Here is a 16,760-nt window from a genome sequence, read left to right on the forward strand (position 1 = left end):
TATCAGATCTTGTGAGAACTCAATATCATGAGAACAGCATGGGGCAAACTGCCCCCATAATTCAATTACCTCCACCTGGTTTCTACCTTGACATGTGGGGATTATAGGGATTATGGGGTTTACAATTCAAGATGAGATTTGGGTGGGAAGACAAAGCCTAACCATATCAATGGCTCACTGCAGCCTTAATCTCCTGGGAACAAGTGATCCTCCCAGCCTCCTGAGTAGCTGGGACCACAGGACTGTGAGACCACTCCTAGTTCATTTTTCTATTATTTGTAGAGCTGGGGTTTCACAATGTTGCTCAGGCTGCGCTCAGATGATTTGCCTGCCTCAGGCTCCCAAAGCACTGGGATTACAGGTGTGAGCCACTGCACCTGGTCTAGAGAACTGGTCTTGATCCTATCAAAGTATGTAAGCAATGTTGTAACAGAAAAAAATGAACTAGAAGGATATATACAACATTCATGGTATGTATGGGTTGTCACTAGACAAAGGTGGTCAAAGGAGACTTTACCTAACAAGTTTTACTTTATAAAATGTGTCTTAATGTTATCAGTTTTTAAATCAATTTGGTAGAAATGCCGGTGTCACTATTATTTAAATATTTAAGAATAAAAATGGCCGGGCGCGGTGGCTCAAGCCTGTAATACCAGCACTTTGGGAGGCCGAGGTGGGCGGATCACAAGGTCAGGAGATTGAGACCATCCTGGCTAACACGGTGAAACCCCGTCTTTACTAAAAAGTACAAAAAACTAGCCGGGCGAGGTGGCGGGCGCCTGTAGTCCCAGCTACTCTGGAGGCTGAGGCAGGAGAATGGCGGGAACCCGGGAGGCGGAGCTTGCAGTGAGCTGAGATCCGGCCACTGCACTCCAGCTTGGGCGACAGAGCGAGACTCCGTCTCAAAAAAAAAAAAAAAAAAAAAAGAATAAAAATAAATTATCCTATTCCTAGGGTAACTAAAGCTTTTAACTAGAAGAGTTGAATTTTCTCATCTACAAAGATAAGCAAGCATATCATTTTCGTTCTAGTTTTTGACCTATCAAGGTAATAATTTGTAACTATTTATAGATTAGCCAGGCATGGTGGCCGCTCGCCTATAGTCCCAGCTACTCGGCAGGCTGAGGCAGGAGAATCGCTTGAACCCAGGAGGCGGAGGTTTGGGTGAGCTGAGATCAAGTACTCCCACCTCTGTCGCCAGTACTCCTGCCTGGGCGACAGAGTGAGACTTCATCCCAAAAAAAAGTGTGTGTGTGTGTGTGTGTATATATATACACACATATATATGCACACACACATATATATACACACATATATACATACACACACACTTTATATATATACACACATAATCACTTTATATATTTTTTTACACTGTATATATACACATATACATTTACACTTTATACGTGTGTGTGTATATATATGTAAAGTGACAATATATATAATCCTTAGATATTGCAATAAATCCTCTTGGGTCATATTCTTTCAATATATTTATAGATTTGACATATCAAATGGGCAAAAAAGCAGGCCAGTCACAGTGGCTCACGCCTGTAATCCTAGCACTTTGGGAAGCCGAGGCGGGTGGATCACTTAAGGTCAGGAGTTCGAGACCAGCCTGGCCAACATGGTGAAACCCTGTCTCTACTAAAAATACAAAAAATTTAGCTGGGCATGGTGGTGGGCACCAAACAAACAAGCAAAAAACAGCTATAAATCGGCATGTTAAAAAAATGTAACTACTGTACATAGATAACTTCCTTTAAAAAATCATAAAAGTAGATATATCAAAATGTTATTAGTAATTACCAATGGATAGAAAGGTCAAATGATTTAAGTTTTTCTCCTTTTTTTTATTTTTTGAGATGGAGTCTCACTCTGTCACCCAGGCTGGAGTGCAGTGGCACAATCTCAGCTCACTGCAACCTCCACCTCCAGGGTTCAAGCAATTCTCCTGTCTCAGCCTCCCAGGTAGCTGGGACTATAGGCGCATGCCACCATGCCCAGCTAATTTTTGTATTTTAGTAGAGACAGGGTTTCACCATATTAGCCAGGCTGGTCTCGAACTCCTGACCTCAGGTGATCCACCGCCTCAGCCTCCCAAAGTCCTGAGATTACAGGTGTGAGCCACTGCATCTGGCCTTAAAATTTTCTCCTTTATGCCACATTTTCTCATTTTTCTCAAAGAAATACATATTGTTTTTGTACTAAGAAAAAAATAATGATTTGTTGGATTTAATCTACATGTAATTTATATAGACTTTCTACAGTTGTATTAAGTGGAATAGAACAAATGTATTTTTTTTGTTTGTTTTATTTTGTTTTATGAGACAGAGTCTTGCTCTGTCACCCAGGCCAGAGTGCAGTGGTATAATCTTGGGTCACTGCAACCTCTGCCTCCCAGGTTCAGATGATTCTCCTGCCTCAGCCTCCCCAGTAGCTAGGGTTACAGAGGTGCCTGCCACCACGCCCAGCTTTTTTTTTTTTTTTTTTTTTTTTTGTATTTTAGTAGAGACAGGGTTTCACCATGTTGGGCAGGGTGTCTCAAACTCCTGACCTCAGGTGATCTGCCTGCCTTGGCTTCCCAATGTGCTGGGATAGGAGTGAGCCACCACACCCAGCTGGACAAATGTATTTTTACACTGTCTTTGTCAGCATTTATTTATTTATTTAGAGATAGGGTCTTGCTCTGTCCTCCAGGCTGGAGTGCACTGGCACAATCTCATTTCACTGCAGCCTAGACCTCTTGGGCTAAGCAATCCTCCCACCTGAGCCTCCCAAACAACTGAGACTATAGATGCGCGCCAGCAAACCCGGCTAACTTTTTAAAAGATTCTTGTGGGTTTGTGTTTTTTTTTTTGCAGAAACAGGGTCTCCCAATGTTGCCTAGGCTGTTCTTGAACTCCTGAGCTCAAGCAATCCTCCCATATGGGCCTCCCAAAGGACTGAGATTAGAGGCATGAGCCACCGTGCCCAGCCTGTCAGTTTGTAGTTATTAAGACTTTGCCAACTTTATAAAATAAACAGGTATACTTTCTTTTTCTCTGCTATACTGATTGATATAGCATTATAGAGCTGTCCCCTCTTATCTGCAGTTTCACTTTCTGCAGTTTCGGTTACTTGTGGTTGACCGCAGTCCAAAGATATAATATGGAAAATTTTTAGAAATAAATAACTTGTAAGCTTTAAATCATGTGCCACTCTGAGTATCATGATGAAATCTCATGCCATCCTGCTCTGTCCTGCCCAGGTGTGAATCATCCATCTCCTTGTCCAGCATACCCACACCGTATGTGTTTCACTGCCTGTTAATCACTTAGCAGCCATCTCAGTTACCATATCAATTGTGGTGGTATTGCAGTGCTTGTGTTCAAGTAATCCTTGTTTTACTTATTTGTTCCATTTTATTATTAGTTATTGTTATTAAATTCTTACTGTGCCTAATTTATAATCCCAACTTTATCACAGGTATATATATGTATATATGTATGTATGTACAGGAAAAAACAGTACATACTGGGGTTCAATATTATCCATGATTTCAGGGATCCACTAGCAGTACTGGTCTTGGTATAACCCCCATAGATAAGGAGGGACTACTGCAATGACCTGCTTCATCAATATGAATTAAATTGTCCATAAAACCCCTGGCCTAATCACATTTTAACACTAGTCTACACAGGATTTTTATTTCTTGAGTCACTTTGGCAAATTATATTTTCCTAGAAAACTATCCATTTCGGGGGGAAGGAAGCGGGAACCAGCAAAAAAAAAAAAAAAAAAAAAAAAGAAAAAGAAAATTACCCATTTCATCAGGAATTCAACAGGGTGTCAAGGTAATTCAGTGGACAAAGGAGAATATTTCCAACTTTGTACCATATCTAAAAATTAACTCAAAAAGAATCAATGACTTAAAATAAAACCCAAAACTATAAACATCATAAAGAAAAAAAATAGAGGAAAACTTTTGTGAACTTTGGTTAAGCAAAGATTTCTTCAAGAAAACACAAAAATTATGAACCATAAAAGACAAAATAGATTAAATTGGATTGCATTACTTTAAAAGCTTCTGAAAACAAATAGACAAGCCACAGACTGGAAGAAAACATTTGTATGACATACATCATCATCTGTGCAGGGTGCATGACACACTGATAATGGCTCAGTTTGCAGCCATAAATTCAGATGGAAATCAGTCCATGCATTTAGTCAACCTATCCCACTTGCTATGATTTTCTAGGAGTAAGGCACTGTCAGAAGTGATAAAAAGTGGTGAGAGGACACAGGCAATAGTACAGAATGTCAGCATTACTGCCTTTCCAGGCTTGTATACTACTACTACAGCTCATCTTTTTCTACTTACAGAAAAAATAATTACATAACATCTGTTATTCAAGTTCACAGAATTTGGTGTCTGTGTACTCTATTTTCCTTAAGATTGGTAATTCTATCTTATGCAGAAAAATTAAAACCACTGGAAGAAACACATACAGATATGTATTGTGTGTTTACTACTGGGCGGTGGTAGGATGTAACAGTAAAAAGATGTTGACCTCCGTAAGTTTATACTCCTTTAGGAAACAAGACGACAGAGGATATTTAATATATATTTATAATAATGCTATATTAAATTTCTCATCAAAACCACTAGGAGAAAAAATGGAACTAGATCATTTTTGGCATCACATAATACTGGAGGAATTTATCTCCTACACCCCAGGGATGTCAAAACTAATTAAGCTTGTATTTTGTCTTTCATTCTTAAAGGCGAGGGAGGGAAGGACTATGTTACTGGCATATTTTGAGCTTCAAGTGGTAACAACATAACATCAAAAATGTTTTCCCATGAACTTTGAAGTGCATTATGTCTTGAGTTTGGCTCCTTGGCAAACGTTCTTAAACAGCTAGAAAAAAACTCCTTTATAGCATCATAATAATAATTTATAAATTCAGATACAGAATAAGAAAAAAAATTGACTTTGTTTAGGAAATAAATTCTATTTGCTACCTTAACAAACTGCTTCTCCTATTTCCTATGTGATACAAATTCTAATCAAAAGGAGGTATTATCTTATAAATTTGTTTCCAGAATGTCATGCATATGAATAAAGCCTTTGCAACTAGCTTTAAGTTCAGAATGCAAACTGATAATCTATATCTCATTAAACAATCATCAAACACACACCTAAAAAAATTTTCAACACGTCATGTTCATATTTATACAAGAGAGGGTATATAGAAACTTAATGAAGTATTCAGATGATTTAAAACATTTTGGGAAGGCAATTAGTAGCAGATCCTCCTCCACCTCAAAAATCTTTAGAAGGAAGTCATAACTCAGTACTTTTAAATAAGTGATATGCCAGGGTTTCAGTCCCTTTTATTCTGGCATGCTGTTGGAAGAGTGACTGTTAACTCCATAAACAGTTGAAAAGGGAGAAAGAAAGCAGAAGCAGGAATTAGCTATTTTTGAAAGTAGTGGGGTGTGGTGCATCATAGTAGCACAAATTCTATGCACATCCTCTCTGGATCCTTCCTTCACTCAGCACTTACGTACAGTGTAGTCATTAATCTTTCCTTTCTTCTTCTTCTTCTTCTTTTTTTTTTTTTTTTTGAGACAGAGTCTCGCTCTGTCGCCCAGGCAGGAGTGGAGTGGCATGATCTTGGGTCACCGCAACCTCCGCCTCCCGGGTTCAAGCAATTCTCCTGCCTCAGCCTCCCAAGTGGCTGGGAATACAGGTGCACGCCATCACGCCCAGGTAATTTTTTGTATTTTAGTAGAGACGGGGTTTCACTGTGTTGCCCAGGTTGGTCTCAAATTCCTCAGCTCAGGCGATCCGCCCACCTTGGCCTCCCAAAGTGCTAGGATTACAGGGGTGAGCCACCGCGCCCAGCCTAATTTTCTCTCCTTTTTTTGGGGGGGGGGGGGACGGGGTCTCGCTCTGTTGCCCAGGCTGGAGTGCAATAGTCAGATCTCAGTTCACTGCAAGCTCCGTCCGCCTCCCGGGTTTACGCCCTTCTCCTACCTCAGCCTCCCGAGTAGCTGGGACTACAGGCGCCCGCCACCTCGCCCGGCTAGTTTTTTGTATTTTTTAGTAGAGGCAGGATGGTCTGGATCTCCTGACCTCATGATCCGCCCGCCTCGGCCTCCCAAAATGCTGGGATTACAGGCGTGACCCACCGCGCCCAGCCAATTTTTCTTTTAACTGGTAGTATACACCAATATAGGTTAACAAGTAATATATTCATTGTATTTTATCCAGGTCTCTGAAATGAGATGAAAGGGAGGTGACCTAAAATCAGGAGTAGCAAGGTAAAAGCTGTTTGATTCCTCTATCACTTTCCCTGCTCCATGACCTTCAATGTCGGTCCTACACTAACCCTGGCAGAATTTTGGAGTCTGTTTTCCAAGAAAGTGTAAAGCAAATGGTTTCTGGAATGGGGTCACAAAGGCAACTTATGGTAGGGATATGGTACAAAAAATGGAAGGGATTGGGTGCAATGGCTCATGCCTGCACTCTCAACTTTTTGGGAGGCCGAGGTGGGAGGATCAGTTGAGCCCAGGAGTTCAAGACTAGCCTGGGCAACATAGGGAGACCGTATCTTTTTTTTCTGAGACGGAGTCTTGCTCTGTCGCCCAGGCTGGAGTGCAGTGGCCGGATCTCAGCTCACTGCAAGCTCCGCCTCCCGGGTTCGCGCCATTCTGCCTCAGCCTCCCGAGTAGCTGGGACTACAGGCGCCCGTCACCTCGCCCAGCTAATTTTTTGTATTTTTAGTAGAGACGGGGTTTCACCGTGTTAGCCTGGATGGTCTCGATCTCCTGACCTCGTGATCCGCCCGTCTTGGTCTCCCAAAGTGCTGGGATTACAGGCTTGAGCCACCGCGCCCGGCCGGGAGACCGTATCTTTACAAAAAGTAAAAAAATTAGTCATGCATGGTGGTACGTGCCTATAGTCCCAGCTACTTGGGAGGCTGAAGTGGGAGGATTGCTTGAGCTCAGGAGGTTGACGTTGCAATGCCTTTTTTTTTTTTGAGACAGAGGAAGACTCTGACTCAAAAAAAAAAAATAATAAAATGAAAAATAAAAAGGCCAGGTGCAGAGGCTCATGCCTGTAATCTCAGCACTTTGGTAGGCCAAGGCAGGCAGATCACCTGAGGTCAGGAGTTCGAGACCAGCCTGGCCAATATGGTGAAACCCTAAAACTACAAAAATTAGCCAGGCAGTGGTGGGTGCCTGTAATCCCAGCTACTTGGGAGGCTGAGGCCAGGAGAATCGTTTGAACCCGAGAGGCAGAGGTTGCAGTAAGCTGAGATGGCGCCGCTGCACTCTAGCCTGGGTAACAGAGCAAAACTCTATCTCAAAAAATAAAAATAAAATACAAACACAAATAAAATTTTAAAATAGAAGATAATTAAGTGAAAATATGCATAATTAATGCTGAATGCAGCAGCCTCTTTACTCAGTCTTCTTCACCCCTTACCATCCAAACACAGTGGGAAGACTGTGCCCCTTATACCCTGATACTGGTATGAGAATATTCATCAACAATAAAGCCAAGAAGCTCACCCAAAGGCAACCTGCCTATGCATTTAAAGCTTCTAACTATTTAGTCCCTCACTTTTAATCGTCAGTAGACAGCTAATTATTACTAGACATCAGAGAAAAACCCTAACATAAAAGAAATCAATCAATATTTAAAAACAATGTTAGGAGAAAAAGAGACTAGGCAAGGAAAATCAGTTGAAAGAATGAAAGGATATTATAAAAAGAAACATTCAGAGACTGAAAAAAGACCTCCTGGAGATCAAAAACTAATAGTAGAAAAGAAAAATGTAATAAAAGTAGAAGATAAAGTTGAATAAATCTTGCAGGAAACATATCTAAAGGAAAAAGAAATGAACTAATTATTCCAGGAGGTTCAACATCAAGAAGCTACTGGCAACCAAGACAGAGGAAGACATGAGGGTTTAGGAAACAAAGGAGCTAACACAGGAAAGAAGCAAAGTTGCCAGGAAAACGGAGACTGGATAACCCAGGATGACAGTCGCATACCACCTCTACAGACTGCAAGGCCACCTGAACAGACTGGAGCAATGTGACTCAAGAGACATATTGAAGGCTGTCATCATCAATATCTCTGCTGCCATTTATCCTTTTTAAAGCTAAGAACACAGTACCCAGGAGAGCCTGGCCCTCAGCCTGTCTTGACTAAATGCTTATGGATTTCTTCTTTGAACATATTTCATTGCCTAATGAGTTCCAGACACTCATTTCACCCCACAGAAGTTTCTTTAACCCAGCGGTCCCCAACCTTTTTGGCACCAGGGACCAGGTTCATAGAAGACAATTTTTCTACAGACAGGGGTGTTGGGGTGGTTTGTGATGAAATTGTTCCACCTAATCACTGATCTGACAGGAGGTGGAGCTCAGACTGTAATGCTCACTGGCCCACTGCTCACCTCCTGCAGCCGGGGGGTAGTGATGCAGGGTACTCCTGCTTAGGAGAAACCACAGAGTTGATCACTCCCTCTGACCATATTTCTGTCAAATGCCCAAGACCTAGTCCACACTGAAACCCTGCCCAATACAATCTCCATGATTAAGTCTTAACTTTACTCATGACTTCCATAGAAGGGCCTCTAAGAACATCAGGAAAATGAAGCAAGTATAATCTGCTGATCTCTGGGGATCCCTGAGATCCTTTCAGAAGTCCAAGATGTAAAACTAAATACATAAGAATACAAAAAAATTGGCCAGGCGCGGTGGCTCACGCCTGTAATCCCAGCACTTTGGGAGGCCAAGGCAGGCGGATCACGAGGTCAGGAGATCGAGACCATCCTGGCGAACACGGTGAAACCCCGTCTCTACTAAAAATACAAAAAAATTAGCCGGGCTTTGGGGTGGGCGCCTGTAGTCCCAGCTACTTGGTAGGCTCACAGCAGAGTTTGTTGTGAGCCGAGATTGTGCCACTGCACTCCAGCCTGGGTGACAGAGCGAGACTCCGTCTCAAAAAAAAAAAAAAGAATACAAAAAAATTATTTGCTTTTTCCACTGTGTTGACACTTGCACTGATTGTACAAAAGAAATGGTGAGCAAAACTGTTAGCACCTTAACACAAATCAAGGCAACAGCACCAAACTGTAGCAGAAATCATTGTATTCTTCATAACTACACAGTTATAGTGAAAAATAAATTCAATTTTAAGAATGTCCTTGATAAAGCAATAAAAAATATTAGTTTTAATAAATATCAACCCTTTAGTACATATATTTTTATTACTGTATATGATGAAACAGAAATATGTATAAAGCACATTTGTATACTAAGTATGATGGTTATCTCCAGGAAAGGCATTTGTGTAATTGAGTTGCAAACTGAACTAGACAGTTTTCTTCATGGAATACTATTTTTACTTGAAAGACTGAACAACAAGCTATGTTATTCAAGCTTAGATAGCTGACAGGCATTTTCTCAAAAGTAAGCCTGTCACTAATAACGAAAATTAACAGTATTTGTTGCTAGTGACAGAATTCAAGCTTTCAAGTGAAATTCCAACTTTGGAAAATTTACACCCAGAGTGAGCTTGACAGCTTCCCAACATTTAACATTTTTTTCAATGAGACCAACAGTGATATTAACGAACATGATATTTAAATATCATATAATGAAATGTGTAAGTATCTGTCCAGGTAGAAAAGGTCCTAGAGACCTTAGGTTTATCCTTCTGGTACTTTATTCGTAAAAGTCCCTCACTACTTTTATTTCCAGAATACCACAAATAATTCTTTCTTTCTTTCTTTCTTTTTTTCTTTCTTTCTTTCAGCGGTGGGGGGCGCGGTTTCTGTTTTGTTTTTTTCTTTTCTTTTCTTTTTTACTTCAATAGGTTTTTGGGGAACAGGTAGTATTTGGTTACATGAATAAGTGCTTTAGTGGTGATTTCTGAGATTCTGGTGCAACCATCATCCAAGCCGTGTACACCGTACACAATGTGTAGTCTTTTATCTCTTTTTCAATATTTTTATTTAATTATTAGCTAACTTAATTATAACAAAATTCTCACTCCACCAAAAGAAATAAACTCATTTTACATCCTCAATTTTTTTGTCAAATGGCACTGAGTACACCAAATTCTTATCATATGTATATGTGTGTATATGTATAGTAAACAACTAAGAAAAAAATCAGTATAACGTTTAGAAGGAAAAATGGAGACAGAGCAGACTGGTTGTTATATATAACTATGAATCATTTCTGTTTTTCTCTAAAATCCATATTATGGTTGAATGAATGTTAATTTACAAATTCCAAGATTTAAATAAGTGTTTAGAAAAAAATAATCTCAGGCCAGGTGTGTTGGCTCACACCTGTAATCCAAACACTTTGGGAAGCCAAGGCAGGTGGATTACCTGAGGTCAGGAGTTCAAGATCACCCTGGCCAATATGGCAAAACCCCGTCTCTATTAAAAATACAAAAATTAGTTGGGCGTGGTGGCAGGCGCCTGTAGCAGCTACTTGGGAGACTGAGGCAGGAGAACTGCTTGAACCCAGGAGGCGGAGGTTGCAGTGAGCTGAGATCACTCCAGCCTGGGTGACACAGCAAGACTCCATCTCAAAAAAAACCCCCAAAACCAAAAACAAACCAAAAAAATAAAAAATAATCTCAGCTGGGCATGGTGGCTCACGCCTGCAATCCCAGCACTTTAGGAGGCTGTGGCGGGTGGATCACCTGAGGTCAGGAATTCAAGACCAGCCTGGCCAACACGGTGAAACCCCATCTCTACTAAAACTAGAAAAATTAGCTGGGTGTGGTGGCAGGTGCCAGTAATCCCAGCTACTCAGGAGGAGGCTCAGGCAGGAGAATCACTTGAACCTGGGAGGTGGAGGTTGCAGTGAAGTGAGATTGTGCCATTGCACTCCAGCCTGGGTAACAAGAGCAAAACTCCGTCTCAAATAAAAAAATGAAAAGAAAAAGAAAAAAATAATCTCACTAGCACAGAACTCAAATTTCTACCTATCTTAGTAAACAATCAAAAGCAAATTTCACTTTATGCTTCAATTGACTACTGGCCAACTGTAACTTCTGTAGCAACTCTCACATTGATACTCCCTAGAAAATTTAAGTTATATTTAAGGTTAATTTCAATTGAATTTAATTGTTTAATAATAAATTTGATTGATAAGATTATATTAAAATTTAGGTTATGTTTACTTAAGTGAAGCAAGGAGGTAGTCGGAATGAAAACTTAGGTTTCCAGTACAAACCTATGGAGTTGTCATGTATTATTCTAGTTTATCATATGGTCATGTTCTTTAGAATTTGTCACGAGACTACTATGATAAATCTTAATTTACCAAATTCTTCAAGATTTAACTTGGTAATGAAGCTACAAATTTGTGAATAAGTGGCCGGGCACAGTGGCTCACGCCTATAATCCCAGCACTTTGGGGGGCCAAGGCAGGCAGATCACGAGGTCAGGAGCTTGAGATCATCCTGGCCAACATGGTGAAACTCCATCTCTACTAAAAATACAAAAAATGAGCCGGTTGTGGTGGCATGTGCATGTAGTCCCAGCTACTCAGGACGCTGAGGCAGGAGAATCGCTTGAACTCGGGAGGCGGAGGTTGCAGTGAGCCCAGATCGCGCTACTGCACTCCAGCTTGGCGACAGAGCGAGACTGTCTCAAAAAATTAAAAAAAAAAAAAATTATGACTAAGTACACACTGCCCTCTTGTGTTCAAACTAAGGATGGATCTAATTGATGAACTAGGTGTAATCCTAAAAACTACTCTTCCGGGGGAAAAAAAAGCCAAGGTCCTAAAGAAATCATTTAACGTTGCTAAAAGCAGAAAAATTCTGATCTTACAAGGTAATAAAGAGCAGTCTTCTCAAGGCAAGGCAAAAGCTCTTAATCTGAGCCAGATGATTGCTAGTACCAGTAGCCCAAAAAACCTAATCTCAGTGACTATTATATAGTAGTATTTTTTACTATACTTCCTCAAGCTGCACTGGCATAAAAACGGATTCAGACTTCTTTCCGTGTGATGAAGGATCAGAAAATGCTTGAATCGAATGCTTCCTCCAGCATGCTGAAATTAAACCAGTAAAACTGCCTCTGATTTCTTTTTTTTCTTTTTTGCTAATGTGTATTTTAAAATGAAAAGTACTTCCTAACTAGTCTTCCTAGTCAATGTTATGGTTTCAAAAAATGTGATATCCTAAGACATATCTCTCACTTTGAAATGAGCATCAGGTAAAAATAGGGCCAGGAGTGGTGGAGTACGCCTGTAGTCCTGGCTACGTGGGAAATATGCATAATTAATACTGAATGCAACAGCCTCTTAACTCAGTCTTCTTCACCCCTTAACATCCAAACACAGTGGGAGACTAAAGCAGGAAGACTGCTTGAGCCCAGGAGTTCAAGGATGTAGCATGCTATGATTGCATCTGTGAATAGCCACTGAACTCCAGCCTGGGCAACACAGTGATACCCAGTCTTAAAAAAAAAAAAAAAGAAAGAAAGAAAGAAAAGAAAAGGGGTTCCACACACAGTAAATGACTTTATCGCCAAAAAGGCAGACATTAAACCTTTGTATATCTAGACTTACATTCCCTTACTCATGTTGCTAGATGAAATATACGCAGGCTAAACTTAATTAGAAGTATTAGGCTGGGTGCAGTGGCTCATGCCTGTAATTCCAACACTTTGGGAGGCCAAGGCAGGTGGATCTCTTGAGCCTAGGAATTCCAGAAGCGCCTACTCAACAAGGCAAAGCCCTGTCTCTACCACAAAAAAAAAAATCAGTCAGGCATAGGGGTGCACACCTGTAGTCCCAGCTACTCAGGAGGCTGAGTTGAAAGGACTGCCTGAGCCCAGGAGGTCAAGGCTGCAGTGAGCTCTGATGGTGCCACTGCACTCCAGCCTGGGTGACAAAGTGAGCCACTATCTCCAAAAATAAAAAAATAAAAAAATTATATGTATATATAGACACACACACACACATACATATATATTACACATGCCTGCTATTATGATTACTTCCATGTTATCTTTTTATTTTCTTTTATTTTCTTTTTTTTTGAGACAGAGTCTCCCTGTGTCGCCAAGGCTAGAGTGCAGTGGCGTGATTCCAGCTCGCTGCAACCTCCACCTTCCAGTCCTCAAGTGTTTCTCCTGCCTCAGCCTCCCAAGTAGCTGAGATTACAGGCACCCGCCACCATGCCCAGCTAACTTTTGTATTTTTAGTAGAGATGGGGTTTCACCATATCAGCCAGGTTGGTCTCGAACTCCTGATCTCAAGTGATCTGCTCATCTCGGCCTTCCAAAGTGCTGGGGTTACAGGCATGAGCCACCGCGCCCAGTCACTTCCATGTTATCTTTCATTGGCCAAGTACTAATGAAGCACTATAAAGCACACTTGTTCCTGAAATATGAGCAGAACTACATTTCCAATCAAAGAGAAGTATATATAAGTTACTGAATTAAGATAGAGACATTTATTTACTTATTTTTCTTTTTTTGAGACAGAGACTTGCTCTGTTGCCTAGGATGGAGCACAAGGGCAAGATCTCAGCTCACTGCAATCTCTGCTTCCTGGATTCAAGTGTTTCTCATGCCTCAGCCTCCAGAGTAGCTGGGATTACAGGTGTGTGCCACCATGCCCAGCTAAATTTTTGTATTTTTCGTAGAGACAGGGTTTTGTCATGTTGGCCAGGCTGGTCTCGAACTCCCAGCCTCAAGTGATCTGCCTGCCTCAGCTTCCCAAGGTGCTAGGATTACAGGCGTCAGCCACCACATCCAGATAAGATACAGAAATTTAAATTTCTCATTTTAACCTGTCAAATGGTTCTTGATTTTTTTCATTAAAAATGTTATTTGTGGGCCGGGCGCGGTGGCTCAAGCCTGTAATCCCAGCACTTTGGGAGGCCGAGACAGGCGGATCACGAGGTCAGGAGATCGAGACCATCTTGGCTAACACGGTGAAACCCGTCTCTACTAAAAATACAAAAACTAGCTGGGCGAGGTGGCGGGTGCCTGTAGTCCCAGCTACTTGGGAGGCTGAGGCAGGGGAATGGCGTAAACCCGGGAGGCGGAGCTTGCAGTGAGCTGAGATCCGGCCACTGCGCTCCAGTCCGGGTGACAGAGCAAGACTCCGCCTCAAAAACAAAAACAAAAACAAAAACAAACAAACAAAAATGTTATTTGTGTAATATATAATGGGTTTATCAATGTTGTTTTTAAACAAAGTAATATTTTTAAAGTTTCTCAGGTTTAATTTATAATACTGCAAATATCAATAGATATGTCAAATAAACAAAAGGTCATTGGCACTCTATCATTAAGTATATAACTGGATCCTTATAGAAGCAAAAAGTTGGCCGGGCGCGGTGGCTCAGCCTGTAATCCCAGCACTTTGGGAGGCCGAGACGGGCGGATCACGAGGTCAGGAGATCGAGACCATCCTGGCTAACATGGTGAAACCCCGTCTCTACTAAAAATACAAAAACTAGCCGGGCGAGGTGGCGGGCGCCTGTAGTCCCAGCTACTCGGGAGGCTGAGGCAGGAGAATGGCGTAAACCTGGGAGACGGAGCTTGCAGTGAGCTGAGATCCGGCCACTGCACTCCAGTCCGGGCGACAGAGTGAGACTCCGCCTCAAAAAAAAAAAAAAAAAAAAAAAAAGAAGCAAAAAGTTTGAGACCCATTATTCTGGAGAGTAGCATACTGAATATGAAAAAAACCAATGAACTCTCAAAGCTTTAATGGAGGTAAGGATAAAACAGAAATGTCATTTACTAAGAAAAATGTAGGTGATACTCACCAAATGGATCTTCCATGCCACTATTAACCAGTTTAGGGAGATGAGATAATGTTTCTAAAAAGAGAAAAAGGTAAATGATACACTTAATACATATAGTCCATCACCTTTCATGCTTTTAAAAAAAAATCCTAATTCAGTAACATTGACTGTAGTTTAAAAGTGGAACATTATAGAAATGTACAACTTATTAAATGATAGGGTTTTTTTTTTTTGAGACAGGATATGCCTATGTTGCCCAGACTGGATTTTAACTCTTGGGCTTAAGTGATCCTCCCATGTCGGCCTCTTGAGGATTACAACAGCCTGCGACTGTGCCAGGCTGGGAGTTATTTTAGGGGAATTGAGATATAGATGTACAATACTAGATTATCATAAAACATTTAAGGCTAATTTTTGTCTTAAAATATATTATTCTCAGTTTCCTCAAATAAGCTCCCTTTCCAATCCTCATTTTGAATTTACGAGAGTGTAAGGAAAAAGGCAAGTTTTTTGTTTTTTTTTTGAGGCGGAGTCTCTCTCTGTCGCCCAGGCTGGAGTGCAGTGGCCAGATCTCAGCTCACTGCAAGCTCCGCCTCCCGGGTTTATGCCATTCTCCTGCCTCAGCCTCTGGAGTAGCTGGGACTACAGGCGCCCGCCACCTCGCCCGGCTAGTTTTTGTATTTTTAGTAGAGACGGGGTTTACACCGTGTTAGCCAGGATGGTCTCGATCTCCTGACCTCGTGATCCGCCCGTCTCGGCCTCCCAAAGTGCTGGGATTACAGGCTTGAGCCACCGCGCCCGGCCGGCAAGTTTTTTTGTAAGAAAAATACAACACCTGAGAAAGGGCATGAGGAACATCTTTGAAGAAATTGGTTTTGCCTAAGGAAAATGGAAGTTATTTTAGACACAGGAGGATGGTTCAGTAAGCTGTAAGTTTATCCACTCAAGTATGAAAATAAAACAAAAAATGTTTCAAATGAAAGTTGACTAAGTATAATATACAACCTCCTGCACCCCCAGTCAAGACAAGTGTCAAATCTGCCCTATCCAGCTTCCTACTCCTCCTGTGGTTTTTATCCTAAGGTCATTCCCTAACAGTCTAAATACTAAACTCCAATTCAGAGCCTGCTTTTTATAAATCACAACCTACTGGACAGGAATGATTGGAGAAACTTGGGAGTAAGATGCAGTTATAGGGCCGGGCACGGTGGCTCACAGGCTACTGGTACTAGCAATCATGTGGCTCAGATTAACAGCTTTTGTCTTGCTTTGAGAAGACTGCTCTTTATTACCTTGTAAGATCAGAATTTTTCTGCTTTTAACGACTTTAGATGATTTCTTTAGGACCTTGGCTTTTTTTTCCCCCTCAAGAGTAGTTTTTACCTAGTTCATCAATTAGATCCATCCTTAATTTGAACACAAGAGGGCAGTCTGTACTGATTCATAAATTTTGTAGCTTTATTACCAAGTTAATTCTTGAAGAATTTGGTAAATTGAGTTTTATTATAGTAGCCTGGTGACAAATTCTAAAGAACATGACCATATGATAAACTAGAATAATACATGACAACTCCATAGGTTTGTACTGGAAACCTAAGTTTTCATTCCGACTACCTCCTTGCTTCACTTAAGTAAACATAACCTAAATTTTAATATAATCTTATCAATCAAATTTATTAAACAATTAAATTCAATTGAAATTAACCTTAAATATAACTTAAATTTACTAGAGAGTATCAAAGTGAGAGCTGCTATAGAAGTTATGGTTGGCCAGCAGTCAATTGAGGCATAAAGTGAAATGCGCTTTTGATTGTTTACTAAGATAGGTAGAAATTTGAGTTCTGTACTAGTGAGATTATTTTTTTCTTTTTCTTTCTTTCTTTTTTTTTTTTTTAAGACGGAGTTTCACTCATTGCCCAGGCTGGAGTGCAATGGTGCAATCTCGGCTCACTGCAACAT

At 40.9% G+C, this 16,760-nt stretch overlaps 1 protein-coding gene across 7 annotated transcripts in view; it reads right to left on the reverse strand.

Annotated features, from left to right (window-relative positions):
• The window catches only part of PHACTR4 (phosphatase and actin regulator 4), a 146,923-nt gene that overhangs the window by 93,211 nt on the left and 36,952 nt on the right, over positions 1-16,760 (reverse strand). For 6 of the 7 annotated variants that reach the window (XM_033227497.1, XM_033227494.1, XM_033227500.1 and 3 more), the window contains one exon: positions 14,823-14,876. In XM_033227497.1, coding sequence (XP_033083388.1) covers positions 14,823-14,838 — 16 coding nt within the window. In that variant the 5' untranslated portion in view covers positions 14,839-14,876. Of the gene's footprint in view, positions 1-3,807; positions 3,885-14,822; positions 14,877-16,760 lie in introns of those variants that run through there. The other variant, XM_033227499.1, reaches the window with a different exon arrangement.

Source organism: Trachypithecus francoisi, unplaced genomic scaffold (genome assembly GCF_009764315.1).
Source record: "Trachypithecus francoisi isolate TF-2019V2 unplaced genomic scaffold, Tfra_2.0 Lachesis_group12, whole genome shotgun sequence".
NCBI classification, from domain to species: Eukaryota; Metazoa; Chordata; class Mammalia; order Primates; family Cercopithecidae; genus Trachypithecus; species Trachypithecus francoisi.